General features: G+C 42.2%; 1 protein-coding gene across 2 annotated transcripts in view; it reads left to right on the forward strand.

Annotated features, from left to right (window-relative positions):
- The window catches only part of PHIP (pleckstrin homology domain interacting protein), a 944,985-nt gene that overhangs the window by 199,156 nt on the left and 723,137 nt on the right, over positions 1-22,692 (forward strand). For both annotated transcript variants that reach the window (XM_029595577.1, XM_029595576.1), the window contains exon 12: positions 7,195-7,293. In XM_029595577.1, coding sequence (XP_029451437.1) covers positions 7,195-7,293 — 99 coding nt within the window. The remainder of the gene's footprint in view (positions 1-7,194; positions 7,294-22,692) is intronic.

Genomic DNA, 22,692 nt, shown 5'->3' on the forward strand with positions numbered 1-22,692 from the left:
CCGACGCATCACTTGCTCCGAGCTCTGATACCAGCCGGGAGAGCAACTGTGGGTGTCCTGATGAAGGAGGGTCGACAGAAGAAGCCTTCCTCGATGAGGGGGTGGCTCTCTTTCTCTTTGGGCCTGGGGAGGATCACACAGAGGCCTCGGAAGGGGCATAAGAACCCGAAGCAGTTAGCTGTAATTCCTGCACTTTTGCAGCCCGTTGATGCTGGGTGCGTGGGGACATGCGTCCGCAGTCCGCACAATTTAACTGGTCATGGGATGGTCCCAGACAGATATAACACAGAATGTGGCCATCCGTGGCAGACGTAATTTTGCCACAGGAGCAAAATTTAAAGCCAGGACGTGGCATTCTTTGTCTGCTGATGATTTTCTGACCAATCCTTTAAGTTTAAAGTAGATTTTCTTTCCTTTCTTCACAAAGTTCTCTCACAGGAGAGCAGAGCTCCGCGTGCCAACTGCTGCGCGGAAAAAAACTGACTGAGGAGCCTGAGGGTATATCAGAGAAGATATGAGGGGGCACCTAGCTGAAAGACTTTTCTAGACTTAGCTCCGCCACCTAGTGGCACGGAAGACATACCCAGACAGCATGGCTAATTCAGCTGCTTATCTATGTGAAAAAAAAAGTTTCACAGGGTGTTGTGGACATACCTGTGTTCTGTATTAGTTAGATATGGATGTGGTAGAGAAATTGTACAATACGTGTGATATAAGAATCTGTGGTCAACTCTGAGGATTTATTTCAGAGTACAGACGGATGCCCATTATCTCCGTTACTTTACATACTATCATTAGATCCATTTGTGCTCAGACTTTTCAGATTTTTAATAGGTGTACAGAATTTAAGTTGACAGTTTTTGGAGATGATGTCCTGGTATTTTTAACCAATCTGGAGGTGTGTCTGAGCAATATTAGGTTGATCCAGGAATCATTTGCAAAGTGTTCTGGACTTAAAATTAATCTGGACAAATCAGAGGTCTTAAATGTATTGGGGACACTGAAGACTACATGGAAAGGGGACATTCCTGTGTAAGTGGGTTGAGAATGAAACGAAATATTAGGGAATCACTTTTCCATGGAAGTAGAGGACATATATGACATAAATGTTGGTCAATTTTGAAATATTATCCCACAGAGCAAGCATGGAGTAATCCTTTATTTTTAAGTAATATTTCAAGTAGCGACAATACAGCTTCCAGAACAAGTAAGACTTAATGTAATTGCTACATATTTAGATAATTTCTGGAACTTTCCTCAAGTGAGTAGTTTCTGGATGGAAGTCTTGGACTTTTATTAAGTAAAGTTCTCACAGTACAATTTACAGTTTCCTTAAGGCTATATATTTGACATATTTGAAGAGATCTATCCTGGAATACAAAAGAGGAAGAAGTTATTTGTTATTTTTGAGGAAAGTTTTTCTGTTAGCAAAACAGATTATTTTGGAGGGTTGGATAAGCAGTGAAATATCTACTCTACTCCAGTGGAAGTTACAATTATATGTTGTTAATTTTTGAGCACGTCTGCTAAGAATCTGGCTTCCAAAAAGTATAAATGCTTTTATAGATATTTGGCATGAATATATTATAGCAATGTCTCCTAAAGCCTGAAGTCTATTATTTAATACTTAATGTGAAAATCTTTGGCATGGGAAGTTTTTATTATTTAGACTGTCTTTGGGGGGGTGGTCCCATTAATGGTGATTAGACTTTACCATTGTAATGCTACACATGTGAGAGAACACATTTTAATTTTGGTTATAGGGGAAAGTGGATTTTCTGGTGAGGGAAGGTGGTATATGATACATACAAATGTGTTTTGTTGTAATTATACTTATACTGAAAATTTCATAAAGTGTTATAAACTGCATACAATAAAAATACAAAACAGGTGTAATAGTGGCTAGTTAGTGATGGTAAAATAGCTAACTCTATACTGTTGAAGGTCCATTTGCAGATGTTAGCAATGAAAAGCCTGTGTGAATAGCCAGGCCTTTACTGCTTTTTGAAATTTCAGATAGTTTGCTTCCTGTAACAGAAGTGTATCTCCATCATCAGAGTATCTATTTTCCTTTTCCTGGATGACTGACTACTGACAGGAAATTCCCAGGTGGGGGTGTTGAACTCCCTCCAGAAGACAATCCAACTTCTTCAATCACTGGGTTTCCTAGTAAATTAAAAAAATTGGACCCTTATCCCTTCTCAAAGAATCAAATTCATAGGGGCCTGGATTGAGACTCTATAGGAAAGACTGTTTTTCTTAACAGATTGAATGGATGTCATAAGCTCTAGATTGGTTGCAAATAGATCAGGGAAGTACTAGGACATATGTCATTTCATGTGATCTTTCTAATCTGCCTCCACACACGCGTTCTTCAATGGGATCTGGACCCAGTGGAATCAGTTCGCGTAATTCTTGAAGATCTTTGTGAACGGATCTCAGGAAATGAAAAATAGCACCACTAGTGGTTAGACTTTTGTGTTTACAGGAGGGAGCCCCTTTCTGTCTGCTTCTCCATTAGGTCACATTAGTGACAGATGTGCCTATCAAGGGATGGGGAGCACACATGGGCATAATTCAATTGGCAGTGGAATGGTGGTTTCAAATCAACCTTTTGGACTGTGAGTGATCAGACCTTCCCTGAGAACTTTCTTGCAACACCTCGAGGACGAGTTCTCATCCAAACTAGCAACCAAGTCACCATGTTTTATGTCAGCAAGCAGGGGGGGCCCTTGGATCATGGACTCTCTGCCATGAAATTTTGGGAATGGGCATGCAGCCATTGCCCTTTCTTGCAAGTGATCTACCTTCCAGGGATTTCCAACATGTTGGCGAATCGCCTCAGCAGGGTGTTTCGTCCTCATGAGTGATCTCTGCATCAGTCAGCGGCTAACATGCTGTTTGATCTTTTTGGGCATCAGTTGATCGACCTTTTTGCATAACAGGGAAACGGAAAAGTGGAAAGATTTTGCTTCCTTCTACCAAGCAAACTCGGATCTATTCTGGATGCTTTTCTGCTTGCTTGGAATGCAGATTTCATGTCTGTGTCTCCACAGATTTCACTGATAGCCAGAACAGTGCAAAAAATGCTCAAAGACTGGTCCTGCCTGATACTCATTGCATCAGCATGGCCTAAACAAATGTTCTTGTAACGAGTGCAATTGTCTATCAGCTTCCCTGATTCTTCTAGGGCCGCTTTAATCTTGCTAACTCAAGATGGAGGCCAACTTAATGCTTAACTTAATGCTTAACTTAATGACTTGGATATTGAACACTTGTTGCTTGCATCCCAATCATTACCCACAGAAGTTGAAGATGTATTAGCATCTGCCAGGAAGCCCCCATCCAGAAGGGCATGCAGTTTTAAATGGAAACTGTTTTAATCCTGGTGTTAACCGAGGTTCCTGCATCCATTTGCTTACGAACTGCAAGAGTGACGTCAATACTTATTCTCTCTTTCCTCTTTAGACCTAGTACCACCAAGGTGCATCTCAGTGCCATAGAGGTCTATCACATTCAAGTGGAAGGTAAACCAATATCCACTTATCTGTTAGGTTTGAGAGGTTTATGGCAAAGAAAACCTCTGGCAGCCAAACTGCCTGTATCATGGGATCTTAATCTCGCACATTTTATGACGCCATCCTTTGAACCATTAGATTCGACTTCTTTGAATCTTTTCATATGTTTGTTGCAATCACACCTATGAGGAGAGTTGATAAGCTTCAGGTTTTGGTATGTTATGCTCTATACATGAGGTTCTTCCAGAATAGGGTGATGGTCCACCCTGAGTTTCTTCCAAAAATCGTGTCAGCTTTTTATATAAATCAAGCTATCATGTTACCCATGTACTTTCCAAGACCTACACGCTGATGAAGAGGAAAAAGCCCTTCACTCATTGTACTTTAAGAGAACCTTGGCTTACTTTCAAAAGAGAAATCAGCCACATCAACGGGCTTTGCAAGAATTCATCTCTTACGCTCCTAATTGTCTAGGCATAGCAGTTGCCAAGTGTACTTTGTCTAATTGGCTAGCAGACTGTATTGCGCATTGTTATGCCTTTGCTGACCTCCAGATTAGATTCCATTGAGGCTCATCAAGTGAGAGCTGTGGCTGATCTGTATGCTGTGCCTATGGAGGACATCTACAAAGCTGCAACCTAATCATCGGTACCTACCTTTATATTCTATTACTGTCTGGACAGTCTATCAAGAAGTGACAGTAAATTTGGCAAGCATTTTTGTGTCGTCTGTTCAGCCAATAGTCTATTCTCCATAGTGGAGTCTGGGTTGTGTTTTCAGTAGGTGCTCTGCAGCCCTCAGGTTAGGACTCCCGATGTGTCATGGTTAATTCAGCCCTGCTTGTTGATGGAGAAAGCAAGTTTGCTTGCCATAAAAATGATGGTACTCATAAACAGCTGGGTGAATTGCCTCCCTGGAGAATAGGCTACCTAGCGAAAGCTTAGCTATAAAATCAACTGAGAGGCTCACAAGGCAAAAGCCCGCATGGGAACACTCACATGTTTAATAGAGCAAAAACTGAGCTGAGAGAAAGAGGCTTATTTTGGAGCTGTTTGCATGATATCACCCATGTGTCATGCCTAATTCATCCTGCTGTCTAAGGAGAACACTATTTACTGTAAGTAAACTTGCTTTATGGGCCAATTTTCAAACTGCCCATATTGGGGTAAAGTCTGTAGGTACTTTTTACACATGGACTTTACACCAGTTTTCAAAGTGAAAGTATTCATATACGTCTACTTTGAAACTTGATGTGGGTACAAAATACACAGACATTTGCACCTATTTCTTGTGCTTGTAATTTTTTTTTTCATAAAGGCAGAATCATGCATAGATTTGAAAAACCTTCCACACATGTACGTTCCTCCTAATACCTAAAAACAACTCTGGGAACACCACTTGTAAGTGTGGTTAAAAGAATCTGCATTGTGGAACATTGCATGGACTTGTAGCTGCCTTGAAGGAGGACTTTTTTCAGATGGCCAGTTTATGCATGTAATTTGCTTGTTACCTGCATTAATATTTTTGAAAACTGTCCTCTGCAATAACACACTAGAACAATTATTGTACCAGCCAGGTACTTAGTTCTGAAAAGTTAAGATCAGTTTCCAACTTGGCGTAAGATATTAAAGCAGCAATACTGTAACATAAAGAAAAAATGTTAAATTCTCTTTTGAGGGGAAGAGGGTGGGTACTAGGTAGTTTTGTCTTCCTCGTTTGGGCTTTCTTCTTAAATATTTTTGTATGCCCTCTCGGGCAATCTGTATATTGTGGATGTGCTTAATAAGATACTTTAAATAATTGGACCTGGGGCTGGGATTCAGGTCTATGAATCTTCATTCCAAACTACCCTGAGATTTTTTTCCCCTATTCTTTCCCTGTCCTTTCCCAAGTTGCATAGCACAATCATTGCAGCAACAGTCCTCAGCTGGAGGCTATGCACTTGGACTCTTTCTTGGAAGGTACCATCACAGGCCCTAAATCTGGTCACTAGGTGTCTCTGTTGCACAATAAGGGGGTCTCTCTCCCCAGGGCTGTGAACACTTGCTGCGTAGTTTCTGCATACCTGCATAGCCTGGGGAACAAAAGACTTGACCTGGGAATCAAACCCAGGTCTTCCGTGCGGCAGTGTGCAAGATTCCCATTGAGCCCCTGTCACATGGTAAGGACAAAGGGCCGCCAGCGCTATTTTGATTACTGCCAGCCAACAGCCCGGGAGCAGGAGATCTCTCCTGGGCCCCCTTGCGGGACAACCAGGAACTTTGGGTGGTGAGTCTTGGGGGGGGGGGCTTTATATTTAATGAAATTTGAAGGGTTTTGAGGGTTTGGGGGTGGGTGGTGGTTTTTTTTTTTTTTTTTTTTTTAAATGTTGATGGGAAAAAAAAAATTCCGATCCAGGGGTGGACCGAAATGGCCCACCCCTAATTCAAAAATGAAACGGGCACAAAAAATAAAAACTGTGCACAACTCTATTATGCGCGTATAAGTCGACCCATCTTTTTTGGGCTTATTTTCTGGCATAAATTTCTTCACCTATACACAAGTATATACAGTAGTTCTGACAAGCTGAATCATCAAAACTCTTCTTTCTTTTTGAAGTGCTGTTGATGGTCTGAAATTTTGAAAGGTCCAGCTAGCTAATTTCACCACTAGAAAGCTAAGAAAATTAAAATGCTGCTATGTAAATCCTTTCAGAACCTCCTAACTACCACATTGGTAAAGATAATGCTGATATTTTAGCGTGACTGGAGAGGGGCCTCCATAAATGAAACTTTAAAAGCATATGGGTGGGGGGGGTGTTTTAAAGAAATTATTTGTAGTTTGTTTTAAAGTATAAACATGAAAGATTTATTACAAGGAAAAGAATATCAACATAAATGGCAAACTGATTAGAAAAACTCTGTTGAAATTATAGCTAGAGAAAGTTAGGTTTGTACTAGTTTGCACCAACAGAGTTGTGTAGGACAAGAACACAAATGCCATGCTGAGTCATATCCATGGTCAATTGAGTCCAGCATCTTGTCTTTGATAATGGCCCATCCTGATTGCTTGGAAGAACCTGGCATCTCTTAATGGGGGAGAATTCCTTCCCAGTTGCTCACTCCCAGAAGTAAGAGGTGGAGACCCCCCCCGGCTAGTAATTGTTAATGGGACCTGTCCTCCAGAAACGTGTCTAAATCTTTCTTAAATCCAGCTATACTATTATCTTTGATCTCAGCTTGCTCAACACCTGTCTACACTTTACCTGATTGAGCCAGTTTTGTTTCTCCTATATTTTTATAAATTTAAATATTTTTTTCTTCCCTGATCATAGAGAAATGCTTGAACAATTTTTTTTTTGTGTTCAGCTAAAATAGTGTTCATGTCTTCTTTTGCAGCGTTTGAGTGTTGTGGAGGGAGATCATAGCAACAAGATTATTTTATTGTGTTCCCTTTCAGCAACAAGAAACAGCAGCACAATGGAGTAGAAAGCAAGGCTGTGAGACACAAGCAGGAGTTGCATTTACAGATGTTAGCATGGCCTAATGTGTTAGGCTATATAGAACACTGAATTTAAAGGAAGCAAACAGAATCCCTGTTGTGTCTTTTGGGTTACTTCAATGTCCGCTTCATGTGATAATTTTAAATATTAATTATTTATAATGTTTTTTTATTACCTTGGGATTTTATTTTTAAGATTTGTAAGTGGAAGCCGTGATGGGACAGCACGCATCTGGCAGTTTAAACGAAGAGAATGGAAAAGCATTTTGTTGGATATGGCTACTCGACCAACAGGGTAAGAGGTGGCAAAGATTTGTGGATCGGCTATATATTGCTTAAATATATACACAAATTAGTAGCTTGCTGTGAAGTAATTGTGAGGCTATTTAAAAAAAAAAAAAAAATTCAGCACCTGTTTTCAGCTGATTTTAGGAACTAAATTTTAGCTGCATATAGACACAGATTTAAGGTCCTAAACCTTAGATTCCTAAACATAGGACTCTTATTCATTTACCTCAATTTAGGCCCCTGAGTTCTGAAAATTAGTGCTGAGCTCCTAACTTTGTTTCCCCAGCTAACTCCGCTCCTGTAACCATCCACTTTTTAGGAACCAAAATTTAAGCACCTAGTGAAACTTAATACATTTTCAAAAGGACCAATTTGGAATCTTAACTCCAAATGTTAGGAGCCTTGGACAATTGACCCTGTGTACATATATTTTTTACTTAAGTTGGTGATGTTTTTTGTGATCCTAACCATTTGCAGTGAAGCCACACACTTGATTGCTTGTATGGAATGTATTTACTGAGCTTTCTAGGCATGGACAGTGGTTCCCTACAGATTGCTAGATTTTCTGCCTCTCAGGTTTTGATTATTTTGTGAGGAGAATGCTCACAAAGGCAGTTCCTCCGTCTTGAGCCTTTTAAAGTTCTAATGGAATGAAGGAGTGGTCTAATGATTAGAGCGAAGAATCAGGCTGTATCCAAATCCCACTTCTTGTGATTTTGAACAAATTGCTTAACCTTCCTTTGTCTCAGGTATGAACTTAGGTTATAAACCCTCTTGGTCAGGTACCTACCTGAATTGTAATTTGCCTTGAGCATGGGTTTGCAAAGGTGAGCAATCAAATCTAATAGTTTCTTTTTTAATCTAAATGCCCATACTTAGGTTGGGTTTTATAAAATATACATTTTTGTGTCGTCATTCATCTTGTTGAAAAGAAGTGGCTCTTCCCACAAGCTCAGACTTGGTGTCAACACGTGAGTGGAAAATTCTGTGATGGACATCTTCTCTGTGTGAATTTAATTTGACTCTGTCATTGATTTTTATAACTATGTTCAACAAGCAAACTAGCAGCTGTAAGAGATGCCTGAAGTGTTTGTAGATGTATCTCATGGAAAATGTACCCAGAAATGTAAATCGTGTTCTTTTTTATAGGGAGGTATATGTTAGATGCAAAATAGTTAAGGGAAATATCATGTAGATAGTACTATTTGTTATATTTTGTCATAGTCACATCTCCTTTCAATTTTTCAGCCTTTACCTTTGCCTCATTAGTCCTCTGCCTTTGCACACACCTGCTGCTCTTCCCCAGATGTGTTGCACAGCATGAATAGCATAGTTATTCTACAAACTCTCATCTTCTCATATACTTGCTGTTCTTCCTCAGCTTTATATCCCATGTCAGCATTACATACCACAGTTAGCGTAGTTGTTATAGAAACACCATTTTTCTTTGCATATGGCAGTGCTAGCAAGTCATGGAAACACATAGCCTCCCCTCATAATATGCTTACTGCTGATTACTCATTTGCAGTTTCTCAGGCAGGATAAGACCCATTACAATAGGCAATCCATAAAGTTTCAACAAAATCCTTCAGGTAGTTTTTGTGTGGTGCTGGGGTCACAGACAGGACAGATGGATGAACATAGCCAAAAGCAAGGCATTTTGTTGTAGAAAAATGTCTAAAAATTAGTTAGGCACAGGTGAATGACATCTTTGTGTGGCTTCTTCATCATGATTATTACCCTTTTTGTGGGGGTCATCCTTGGAGACTGCAGAGCGGGTGAGTGACATTGTTGCAGCCCCAGAATCAGTATTCTTCTTCCAAGCATCGCTAAATGGGAACCAGAAAACTTCTGGGAGGCCCAGGGGAAGACATACCAAAGAAAGTTCAAATTTACACAGTTTGGTTGGTTCCAACAAGATAAGCATTTATTTTTCAAGTTCAAAAGAATTTCTAGGCCTCAAAAGCAAAAATAGCAATAATTAGGTTCAGTCCAAGTAATTAAAGATAAAACAGGTCAGTATCCTACAGCAAAAATCTTCTGAATTAGAAAAATGCCTTTAACCCCCAAGCTCTTTTGGGGCAACATCTCCTCAGATGGAAAAATCCTCTTAAGATCTTCACCTTGGGCTTCCTCAGCAAGGACAAATAACCCCTGATCTGTAGGGCTCGGTTCCCTCTGGCTAACTATGATTTGGAATAGTAGTCTTCACCCACACCATCCTTCGCTCTGGAGTAGGAGGCTTAGACTGTCGCTTCTCCTGTTCTCTCTTCAGCATCTCTCCTTGCAGTGCCTGTGGAAATATTTATTTCCTCTTCCAAAACTCATCCCGTTTGGGGGAATGACACCTCTTATAAACACTTCCTCCCTTCTTCAACCTAGCTGTATTCCTTCACAATCCCCTGAAACCCCTCCTTTACAGGAAGGATCTTGCACTTTGCCGAGCTCTGCATAACCAAATCTCTTGACCTATGATTGAACACTTAGAGAGCAGGAGCCCTCTAAAATATCCTTTTCTAATAACCCTAAGCAGGGTTACATGGTGTTGCCAAGTCTTAACTCCTCCAGTACGAATAAGTCCAGCCCAAAACTGGTCTTGAAGCCTAAGGAGAAGCCCCAGGGAACTGACCAAAGTGACCGGGCTGTATTATCAGGGTCCTTAGCTAATTAGATTTCTCAGATTAAAGATTAGCATCATGAGTCAGAACAAATCCTGCTTCCCTGCTTGAGTTGTCACAAGGGCTCAAAAGTCTTTCTCTTCAGCCAACCAGATCAGTCCAGAAAAATTGAGTTTGTTTTCCTACCAGCAATGGAGATAGAGAACACCAGGTTCCCTGTACGTACCCAGATCAGTCGACTCCTGAGTTATGCCTCCCTTCCAGCAGATGGAGACAGAGAAAGTTTTACAGGCACTGCTTCTTAACCTGGTGTGCCACCTGCAGCTCCTCAGTATTTCTTTATCTCCAGAAGATGGAGATGGTTCAAAACCTGTAGTTCTGTACCTTTAATAAGAAAAGAAGAAAAAGGGAGATTTCTCCCAGGAAGGTGGCAGGTCCTGGTGGGGCCATCCCTCCTGGTAGCAGGATAGAAATGAACAGGGGTTGGGGACCTCAAAATTGCTCTAGCTGTCACACCAGGGGTGAAAGCTGGTGGTCTGGCTTCCTCCCCTTCAGCAAGGATTGCTGGAAGCCTCTGCCATTCTTCGTTCAGAGAAGTACACCTTTTTTGGTGGTTTAGTAAAGTTATTTAAAAAAAAAAAAAAAAGAGAGAAAGCTGTTAGAACGGTGTCTTCTTTTTGCTTTTGGCTCTCCTGATTGCCGGGGGACAGAGGGCAGGTAACCTCAGTTTGATTGTTTGGCACCCGATCCAGTTTCTCTTTTGGCGCGAGTCCAGGGCGCACTGAGCTATGCTGCGGTTGAGCCATTGCTCCACATGCGGGGAGCGCTGCTTGCGGCTCTCCAGGGCTGGCAGATGTTCCTGCTGCTTCTCCGGTTGGGAGGGCTCCTTGCAGGGGACTGTGACAGCATAAACAAAGCAGCATGAGACAGGGAGATCACCAGCTGCTTTAGAAGGAGCAGTCGACTAGTTCCCACTAAGTGCGGGAATGGCAGCCATTTTGCAGACATTTGCGGAAGGGAAGAGGCAGGGGGACATTTGCGGAAGGGAAGATAAGGCGGCAGGGGGAGGGGATCTCCCGCCAATGCTGTTGCCAGTCTATTCGAGCCCCGATAAGGCCCAGGGGATATGGATGGGACAGTCAGAGGGGGGATCCTGATCCCCTGGTGGAGGATGGGCATAGTTCCTTCCCCTTTTCTCTGGATTTTGTTATGTTAATACATGAAGCATATCTGGCCTGGAAGGCCAAAGGGTTCTGCTTCCCCAAGCACAGGTCTTCTGGGGGGGACCGCCCAGGAAGAGGCCCAGGTGTTCTGAAGCTTCAGGGGCTACAAGGATCCATAAGGACAGGGATCCACTGGGGCAGACTACAATGGATGTTTTTTCCTCAGAGTTTGATCAGAGTCAGAGGGTTTGTCCTAGGGGGATAGTCCCCCCCCCAGTCCCCCCGTCCCCCCCAATGTTTTTCCGCCAAGAGTGGGCAGGATCCAGAATAGGTTGAGCCTGGAAAGGTTCCTTCCATGAATCGGGACTACCCTAAGGTAGTTTGCCTATTTCAAAGGGAGGAGCTGGGCACTTTGATACCGAATGCCCTGGCAACGTTAGGGATAGCAGTTCCGTAGGAGGAGCTGGATCAGGACGTGGTGGATCCAGTTATGGCTGGCTTGAGGGGCCTGGCCAGGACTTTTCCTTTCCATAGGATGGTCAAACAGTTGGTGGTCAGGGAGTGGGGCACTCCGGAGACTGGCCTTAAGGTTAGTAGAGCCATGGATAAGCTTTATCACTTACCCGAGGATACTCTGGAACCACCATTCCAGTAGGTGGCGCGGCATCTCTGAAGGATTTACAGGACAGAGAGCTCGAAGTGCACCTTGAGGATTTTTGAGGTTTCTCCTCTTGGCCTCAGGGCAGCAGTTTCATGCTCCAAGCTAGCTTGAGATGGGTGCATCAGTTAAAAAGTGCCAAGGATCTGTCGCTCCAGGAGTCTGAGCAAGTCGAATGTTTGGAGGTGGAGGTAGCTTATGGGGCTGATGCATTATATGATCTTATTCGCACTTCTTCGAGGACAATAGTGTCTGCAGTCTCTGCTGGGAAAATTATGGTTGTGAAACTGGTTAGCGGATGTCTACCCTTACCCCAGCGGATGTCTACCCTTACCCCAGCGGATGTCTACCCTTACCCCAGCGTTAGAGGCAGGGGTAAGGGTAGACAGCAAACTTTCCCCCAGCCCCCGCTCACCTGCCCTGGCCGCGTCCGGTCTCCGGTGCAGCCCCAGTCCTGTCCCCTCCTCCCGAAGCAAAAAAAAAAAAAAAGTAGCAAGAGAGCGAGGGGAGAGACGGGCAATCCTAGGCTCGGGCCTGCCAGTCCCTTGTTCTCTCCTCCCGAAGCAGGGCGCGAAAAGCAGCCTTGCTCCTGGAGGAGGGGGGGGGGGCAGTTTAAAGCGATGAAGCGACTTACTTTTGCAGCCCCCCCCCCCCCCCCGGACATCGGCGACGACCGCGGCTCCTGCCTCCAGCTGTCAGACAGACGCATCGCACGTGGGAAAGCGGCCCCTATGCGTGCAATTGGCTGCTCAAGACGTGACGTCACAAAACGTCGTGACGTCACGTCTTGAGCAGCCAATTGCACGCATAGGGGCCGCTTTCCCACGTGCGATGCGTCTGTCTGACAGCTGGAGGCAGGAGCCGCGGTCGTCGCCGATGTCCGGGGGGGGGGGGGGGGGCTGCAAAAGTAAGTCGCTTCATCGCTTTAAACTGCCCCCCCCCTCCTCCCGGAGCAAGGCTGCTTTTCGCGCCCTGCTTCGGGAGGAGAGAACAAGGGACTGGCAGGCCCGAGCCTAGGATTGCCCGTCTCTCCCCTCGCTCTCTTGCTACTTTTTTTTTTTTTTGCTTCGGGAGGAGGGGACAGGACTGGGGCTGCACCGGAGACCGGACGCGGCCAGGGCAGGTGAGCGGGGGCTGGGGGAAAGTTTGCTGTCTACCCTTACCCCTGCCTCTAACGCTGGGGTAAGGGTAGGCGGTAAGTTAGCAGGGTAAACGCGCGGCAAAACGGCAGGGTAAAAAAGCGATAGTCGGGGCGCGCGTTACTGTATGGGAGGGAATAGCTAATTTGCTCGTTTACATTTAATATACATGCCGCGGGCGGAAGGGGTCACCCGGGGATTTTAAGAGGCGGTAGGGATGAGTTAAAGGGGATAGTGTATCGCGGGAAGGGCTAACGCGGCCGGAAAGTGAGTAGAAGGCGAGTTAGGAGCAGGGTAACCGTGGTTGCACTTTACTGTATCGATCTGTTTGTTTGCATAGGGATTCCCAACACAATAGTAGGTTTGGTCAATGTTTCTTGCAAAGTATCTGACGTTTTCAATCTGCTCCACTTTCCTAGGGCCATTTTTATTTTTTCAAAGTTTCCTGTGTGTGTATTTATCTGTCTAAATATATATATATATATATAAATATATATATATATATATATATATATATATATATATATATATACCCGGTTGTTGCCAATAACAATTTTGCTTCTTGGTATTGTTCTCTATTGACAAGCATAACAAATCCAGCCACATAAGTGGGAGATAACATCGCATGATGCCAACTTGGAATGTGCTCTCTCAGAGCCCAGAAAGACTGAAAGGTCTTGAGCATATTCGGGAGTTCCCATGTTGCTGTATTATCCCCTTCAATAATTTTTTTTTTGCTTTTGCAACAGAATCTCTCTGAATGCTGCTACATTTATTTTTTATTTTCTTCCGTGTTAGTTTCTTTTTGAGTTCTCCGAGCTCTTAAAAAAAATTGTTTTCCTCATATATTTTCATCTCGCATTAAAAATGCCTACTGAGAGTTAAAGATTTGGTAAGACACTGTTTAAGTTGTGTAAGAAATGTGCACAAAATGTAGATTCTGATATTAATGCTGCTTAAGGTGCTTATATCCATTCCACAATACAATAAATTGCACTGCTTGTGAAAAAATGTCTCCTAGACTCAGAGTACTCTCCTCAAGAGAACTTAAAATAGCATTCCTGACACTGGAAACATTGACACAAATTTGTGCTGATGGCAAAAAAAAAAAAAATTGACACTGAATATCCCTCCCTCTGACCTCTCTGCTAGTGCTGGTCATGGAGTCAGATGTTTCTCTCAACAGCCTGAATGCCATCCATTTATACAAACAATGTGAATGAAATTTGTTTACAGATATGAGTAGTTTCCTATCCAATCCTCCATAACCTATGTAAACAGAACATGTTCTGTAAACGTTTGCATCAGAATTGCAAACTGTTGGCAGTTCTTTCAAAGGTGTCACAGGATCCTGCCATGTCTAGTCTCCACAATTTTCAGACTTTGATCAGGAATCTATATCATCTATGTATGTTTCTCACTCATATCTTTGTAGGAATCTGTTGAATTACTCTCAGATTCATCATTGGAGCCAATGAGAAGTACCACACCCGCAGATATGATGTCATACCCTGTTTTCATTCAGAAGATTGCATGAGTACTTTATTCTGGAAGAGGAAAAACCTATTAAAAGATATTTCTGGAATTTTAAAGTTCTTACAACTGCCCAGACAGGTCATGGTGGTTCCAATTCATAAAGCTTTGCAAGATATGCAGTCACCTCTTAGTGCAGCTAAGTAGATGATATAAAGTTCAAAAGTGTCCAAGGCACAGAAAGGTGCAGCTCCTGTACGATTCAGTAGTAGTGGAAGCAGTTCTGAAGAAAACAGGCATATTCCAGTAGTCCTCCAAGGAAGGAAACCAAGCTTTTGGATGATTGGGAGGGGGGGAAAGATGTTTCAAGCTGCAGTATTACTATCTAGTATTTCAGCATATCAGTTTCAAATGGTGCAATACTTACACAGTACCTTGCAGAATTCCATGGCTAGAATCTTGACTAATACCCGCAAAGCTGATCACATTACCCCCATCCTTAAGGAATTGCACTGGCTTCCCATCCCGGCCCATATAATACATAAAACTCTCACAATCATTCACAAATCACTCCACAACCATAATCTCTCATGGATTGACTATGCTCCCTGTTTCCGTTCATCCAAACGGCCATCTAGATCAGTTCATTTAGGCACCCTCCTCACCCCCTCACTCAAGATCGCACATCTCTCTTCCACAAGGGAATGAGCCATTTCCATAGCGGCCCCATCCCTCTGGAACGCTATGCCTCTTGATCTTAGACTAGAAGTCTGCACAAAAAGCATCAAAAAAGGTCTGAAGACTTGGCTCTTCAATCAAACCTTCCCAGATCTGAACCCTCCCTAGCCTCCCTCTCCCTCTTTGTCTTCTGTGCTAAGTTGCACCCGGCTGCCCACGCTCCTTGTCGATCACATATTTCAGCTGTTTTACTCCTACCCTTGATTGCTCACTGTTTGAGGCCTACTGTAACATAGTTGATACTGCTTGTTGCCTTTCTGTTTGAGGCTCAATGTAATATAGGTTTTCTAACTAACTATATATTTACCGCTTGAGGTTTTTACTGCTTTATGCATACTGTATTCCCCCTAACCTTGCGACACATGTCGCCCTTGTCCTGCGCTGTCCTTTTTACCTCCCCTACTCTCTTCTTTCTTCTCTTCCTCGCTGCTCCACCTTACCCTTCCCCCTGTTTCATTGTATTTCTCCTCAGTTCTATATAAACTGCTGTGATGTTTATTCGAATAATGGTATAAAAAACCAATAAATAAATAAAGGAAACATTCATGTGTGACATTCATGACAAGATCTCTCCATGTACCTCCTAACAAAACTTCACGCCACACCGCAACCAAAGAAAGAGCATTCTCTATAGCGGGACCCACTATTTGGAACAATTTACCTCCTGACCTCAGACAGGAACCCTGCCTACAAACATTTCGAAAAAGACTTAAAACCTGGCTATTCAGCCAAGCTTTCCCTTAATCTATTCAATTTCAGAACTCCACATCTCAAGCCTACTGGACAACTTACTTAGCGATACCCTTTTATCACAATGGTTATCCCTCTGTCCTTCTCTTTCTTCTTTTCCCAAGTTCGATCTCCTTGTTATATGTAACTTTATTACCTCCTCTGATTATTTTACTGTTAAATGGCTGATAAGAATGTTTACCCCCTTGTTACATGTAAACCGATTTGATATGACACCTGTCATGAAGGTCGGTATATAAAAGAATTAAATAAATAAATAAATAAGATCACACAACAGATTAATGATACAGAGAACTGCACAAAACACCTCATAAAATCCATCTGTGATAATTACATCCTATAGCCATAGTATTAAGAAGTATGGAGAAAGTTAAAGAAGCCAAAAAGGAGCATTGTACAACTTTGTAAACGCGAACAGCGGTCACTATAGAACAGTTGTTGCTGAAAGCAATAAGAACATAAGAAATTGTCATGCTGGGTCAGACCAAGGGTCCATCAAGCCCTCAACAGAGGCCAAACCAGGCCACAAGAACCTGGCAATTACCCAAACACTAAGAAGATCCATCGCAACTATATCTTTTTTGAGATGCGGCGACCAGAATTGTACACAGTATTCAAGGTGCGGTCTCACCATGGAGCGATATAAAGGCATTATGACATTTTCCGTGTTATTAACCATTCCCTTCCTAATAATTCCTAACATTCTGTTTGCTTTTTTGACTGTTGCAGCACACTGAGCCGACGATTTTAAAGTATTATCCACTATGATACCTAGATCTTTTTCCTGGGTGGTAGCTCCTAATATGGAACCTAACATCGTGTACCTACAGCAAGGGTTATTTTTTCCTATATGCAACACCTTGCACTTGTCCACATTAAATTTCATCTGCCATTTGGATGCCCAGTCTTCCAGTCTTACAAGGTGGTCCTGTAATGTATCACAATCCGCTTGTGAGTTAACTACTCTGAATAATTTTGTATCATCTGCAAATTTGATAACCTCACTCGTCATATTCCTTTTCAGATCATTTATAAATATATTGAAAAGCACCGGTTCAAGTACAGATCCCGAGGCACTCCACTGTTTACCCTTTTCCACTGAGAAAATTGACCATTTAATCCTACTCTCTGTTTCCTGTCTTTTAACCAGTTTGTAATCCACGAAAGGACATCGCCTCCTATCCCATGACTTTTTAGTTTTCTTAGAAGCCTCTCATAAGGGACTTTGTCAAACGCCTTCTGAAAATCCAAATACACTACATCTACCGGTTCACCTTTATCCACATGTTTATTAACCCCTTCAAAAAAATGAAGCAGATTTGTTAGGCAAGACTTCCCTTGGGTAAATCCATGTTGACTGTGTTCCATTAAACCATGTCTTTCTATAAGCTCTACGATTTTGATCTTGAGAATAATTTCCACTATTTTTCCCGGCACTGAAGTCAGGCTCACTAGTCTATAGTTACCCGGATCTCCCCTGGAGCCTTTTTTAAATATTGGGGTTACTTTGGCCACCCTCTAGTCTTCAGGTACAATGGATGATTTTAATGAGTTTCGCCCACCCATCCCGACCCCTCACCCTTACTCTACCCATCCCCAATCCTCCCTGATCGCTTCGAATTACCAATGCAGAAGTAAATTATCTTAGACTACTGTTAACAAACTCCTGTAAGACATCTGTACAATTAGGAACTAGGAATATTCCATAATACCATATTTTAGACATTGTCTTTTTTGGCTTTTTATTTCTCCTTTAAATGCTATTTAGAAAAGCTCAATCTAAAACATTAAGATTTAGACATATAAGACTTTGTTGTGCCATGAATATTTTGCTCTTATGTTTTAAATGTTATGTTTTAAATGTTATTCAAAAAAGTTATACAATATGTTACTCAAAAAAGTTCTTTGTTATATGTAATTGCCCACAAGCAAGCTTATTCAACTGTTCTCTGTAAACCGATTTGATTTACATATAATGTAAGAAGATCGGTATATAAAAACCATAAATAAATAAATAAATAATGATAGGTTACAAATTTTAACTAATAGATCAGAAATTTCATTTTTTAGTTCCTTCTGTACCCTTGGATGCATACCATCCGGTCCAGGTGATTTACTACTCTTTAGTTTGTCAATCTGGCCTACTACATTTTCCAGGTTCAGAGTGATTTCGTTCAGTTCGTCTGACTCATCACCCCTGAACTGGTATCTCCCCAACATCCTCATTAGTAAACACGGAAGCAAAGAATTCATTTAGTCTTTCTGCAATGGCCTTATTTTCACTAAGAGCCCCTTTAAACCCCTCTGTCATCTAATGGTCCAACAGACTCCCTCACAGGTTTCTTGCTTCGGATATATTTTAAAAAGTTTTTATTACGAGTTTTTGCCCCTAAGGTCAACTTCATTTCAAATTCTCTCTTTGCCTGTCTTATCCATGTTTTACACTTAACTTGACAATGCTTATGTTTTATCCTATTTTCTTCAGATGGATCCTTCTTCCAATTTTGAAGGATTTTTTTTGGCTAAAATAGCCTCTTTCACCTCACCTTTTAACCATGATGGTAATCGTTTTGCCTTCCTTCTACCTTTCTTAATGTGTGGAATACATATGGACTGCGCCTGTAGGATTGTATTTTTAAACAATGTCCAAGCCTGTTGAACACTTTTAACCTTTGCAGCTGCACCTTTCAGTTTTTTCTAACTATTTTCCTAATTTTATCAAAGTTTCCCTTTTGAAAGTTTAGTGTTAGAGCTGCAGATTTACTTTTTGTCCCCCTTCCAGTTATTACTTTAAATTTGATCATGTTATGATCACTTTTGCCAAGTGGCCCCACCACGTTACCTCTCTCACGAAATCCTGCGTTCCACTAAGAATTAAATCTAAAATAGCTCCCCCTCTTGTTGGTTCCTGAACCAATTGCTCCATGAAGCAGTCATTTATTACAACCAGGAACTTTGTCTCTTGCAAGTCCTGATGTTACATTTACCCAGGCAATATTGGGGTAATTGAAATCTACAATAAAAGTGCAGATCAAGATTAATTAAGTCCCAATCATGAAGATTCATCAAAGTTCTAGAGAACAAATTATTTTATTTATTTCATCCGGCAACTCCACTGGCTTACAGTGCAAACATCTCAAAACGCGTCCCCCAACACGGTCCCGTGTTTCGCCTAGGGCTGCATTGGGAGGGAGCACAAGTTTCACACAATACACTGTGAACAAACATATAAAGATTAGGACATAGCAAAGGACTTCATGCCGACATAACTCATCTCATATCACAAGTACAGGGGTCCAACATACCTGAGTGCAGAATAGTTTCATACTTAACAGGGAGTGCATTCATCCTAAGTGCAGACAGGTATTTGAGCCCAACAGAGTTGGTGCGAAAACAGGTGGACAGATCACATGGTCCCATCTACGCAAAGAAAGCATACACGTATTCCCGTATCTTGACGACTGGCTTATCAAGAGTCAATCAAGATAAGGAGCTCTCGACTCCCTCAAACGCACAATCAATCTGCTTCATTCATTGGGATTTCTAATCAATTACAAAAAATCCCATCTTCTACCATCTTGCATTCTACAATTCATCGGAGCAGAATTGAACACAACCGTATCCAAAGCCTTCCTCCCAAGGGACCGTGCAGAGACTCTATCCAGTTTAGCAAGCTCTTTGCACACAAGGCAAACAGCAACTGCCCATCAGTTCCTCATTCTACTAGGTCACATGGCTTCTACGGTTCATGTCACCCCTATGGCCAGATTAGCCAAAAAGAGAAACTTTGATAAAATGAGGAAAATAGTTAGAAAAAAACTGAAAGGTGCAGCTGCAAAGGTTAAAAGTGTTCAACAGGTGTGGACATTGTTTAAAAATACAATCTTAGACGCTCAGTCCAGATGTATTACATGCATTAAGAAAGGTGGAAGGAAGGCAAAATGATTAATGGTATGGTAAAAAGAAGAGGTGAAAGAGGCTATTTTAGCAAAAAAAAAAAAAAAAATCCTTCGAAAATTGGAAGAAGAATCCATCAGAAGAAATAGGAAAAAGCATAAGCATTGTCAAGTTAAGTGTAAAACATTAATAAGACAGGATAAGAAAGAATTTGAAATGAAGTTGGCCATAGAGGCAAAAACTCATAATAAAAACTTTTTAAAATATATCCAAAGCAAGAAACCTGTGAGGGAGTCAGTTGAACTGTTAGATGACCAAGGGGTTAAAGGGGCTCTTAGGGAAGATAAGGCCTTTGAAGAAAGACTTAAGTTAATTCTTTGCTTCTGTATTTACTAATGAGGATGTTGGAGAGAAACCGGTTCTGGAGATGTTTTTCAAGGGTGTTGAGTCAGATGAACTGAACCATATCACTGTGAACCTGGATGATGTAGGCCAGATTGACAAACTAAAGAGTGTAAATCACCTGGACCAGATGGTATGCATCTCAGGGTTCTGAAGGAACTCAAAATGAAATTTCAGATATTAGTTCAAATTTGTAATGTATCATTAAAATCATCTGCCGTACCTGAAGACTGGAGGGTGGCCCATGTAAATCCAATATTTAAAAGGGCTCCGGGGCAATCTGGAAAACTATAGACCAGTGAGCCTGACTTCAGTACCATGAAAAATAGTGGAAACTATTCTAAAGGTCAAAATCACGGAGCATATAGAAAGACCTTGAATACTGTGTACAATTCTGGTCGACACATCTCAAAGATATAGTTGCATTGGAGAAGGTACAGAGAAGGGTAACTAAAATGATAAAGGGGATGGAACAGTTCCCCTATGAAGAAAGGCTGAAGAAGTTAGGGCTGTTTTGCTTGGAGAAGAGACGGCGATAGAGGTCTTTAAGATCATGAGAGGTCTTGAATGAGTAGATGTGACTTGGTTATTTACACTTTCGAATAATGGAAGGACTAGGGGGTCATTCCATGAAGTTAGCAAGTAGCACATTTAAGACTAATCGGAGAAAATTATTTTTGCATAATAAAGCTCTGGAATTTGTTGCCAGAGGATGTGGTTAGTGCAGTTAGTGTTGCTGGGTTCAAAAAAGGCTTGGATAAGTTCTTGGAGGAGAAGTTCATTAACTGCTATTAAGCAAGTTTACTTAGGGAATAGTCACTGCTATTAATTGCATCAGTAGCATGAGATCTTCTTAGTGTTTGGGTAATTGCCAGGTTCTTGTGGCCTGGTTTGGCCTCTGTTGGAAACAGGATGCTGGGCTTGATGGACCCTTGGTCTGACCCAGCATCGCAATTTCTTATGTTCTTATAACACAATGGACTTTGAGATCACAGTGGATCCAAGCCTTTCAACCACTGTCTCCATTTCAAATAACCTTCCAGTTACATTCATCACTCCTCTGGTGGACGAACATGAACATCTTGCTAACAGGTCTACCATTTCAACAACCAGTTCCACAAGTGACCTTAACTACAGATGCATCCACCTTAGGTTGGGGAGCACATGTAGACAATCTTCAGAATCAAGGTACTTGGACAAAACTCGAAGCAACATTTCAAATCAACTTCCTAGAGCTTCGAGCTATATGTTATGCTCTATATGTGTTCAAGGACTGCCTTTCGCACAAGACAACACAGTTGCCATGTGGTACCTGAACAAACAGGGAGGTACAGGCTCTTATCTCCTTTGCCAGGAAGCTGCACAGATTTGGGACCGGGCCCTAACACATTCCGTGTTTCTCCAGGCTACTTATCTAACAGGCATACACAGCGTACTTGTGGATCGCCTCAGTCGTCAGTTCGATCCCCCACGAATGATCCCTGGATCCAGAGGTATTGACCAGAATCTTTCAACATTGAAATTCAGTTCAGATGCAAAGAGGTCTATTGTTGGTTGACCCCAAAGTGCACAGATTCTGCTCCCTCCACAGGCAGAGAAACCAGTTAGCCATGGACGCCTTTGCTCGCCCCTGGAACTCAGGCCTCCTGTACGCGTATCCTCCGATACCGCTCATAACAAAGACTCTAATGAAGCTACAAAAGGACAAAGGGTCAATGATACTCATAGCCCCGTATTGGCCTCGACAAATATGGTTTCCCATACTTCTCGACCTCTCGATCAAAGAACCAGTTCGCCTGGGCTCAGCACCCACTCAGGACCAGGGCAGGTTGCGCCATCCCAACCTTCAAACCTTATCCCTCACAGCCTGGATGTTGAAAGCTTGATCCTGCAACCACTCATTCTTTCAACCAATGTTTCTCAAGTGCTTGTAGCTTCACGAAAGCCTTTCATACGAAAATCCTATCGTTGTAAGTGGAAAAGATTCGCCACGTGGTGCACACAAAAAAGTATTGACCCCTTTTCCTGCCCCACGTCATATTTATTAGACTATCTCTGGTACCTTCCAGACTCTGGTCTCCAGACTTCCTCGGTCAGGGTACATTTGAGTGCCATCTCGGCATACCACAAGGGAATAGGAGATGCCCCTATATTAGGGCATCCCCTAATCAGTAGGTTTTTGAGAGGTTTAGTTCAACTAAAACCCCCTTTACGGCCTCCAGTCACAGAATGGGACCTTAATGTAGTACTAACAAGACTTGTGCGTTCTCCTTTTGAACACATTGATTCCTGTGATGATCAATTTCTTACATGGAAAGTTCTCTTCCTAGTAGCTATTACCTCTGCTAGATGAGTTAGTGAGTTACAAGCACTTGTCACATACTCGCCATACACAAGATTTCTACATGACCGAATGGTTCTCCGCACTCACCCTAACTTCCTTCCTAAGGTTGTTATGGATTTCCACTTGAATCAGTCTATAGCCTGCCCACATTCTTCCCAAGACCTCACTCTCACCAAGGGGAGAGGGTCTTGCACACCTTAGACTGTAAATGTGCACTTGCATTT

This window comes from Rhinatrema bivittatum, chromosome 3, assembly GCF_901001135.1.
Source record: "Rhinatrema bivittatum chromosome 3, aRhiBiv1.1, whole genome shotgun sequence".
In the NCBI taxonomy this organism is placed as follows: Eukaryota; Metazoa; Chordata; class Amphibia; order Gymnophiona; family Rhinatrematidae; genus Rhinatrema; species Rhinatrema bivittatum.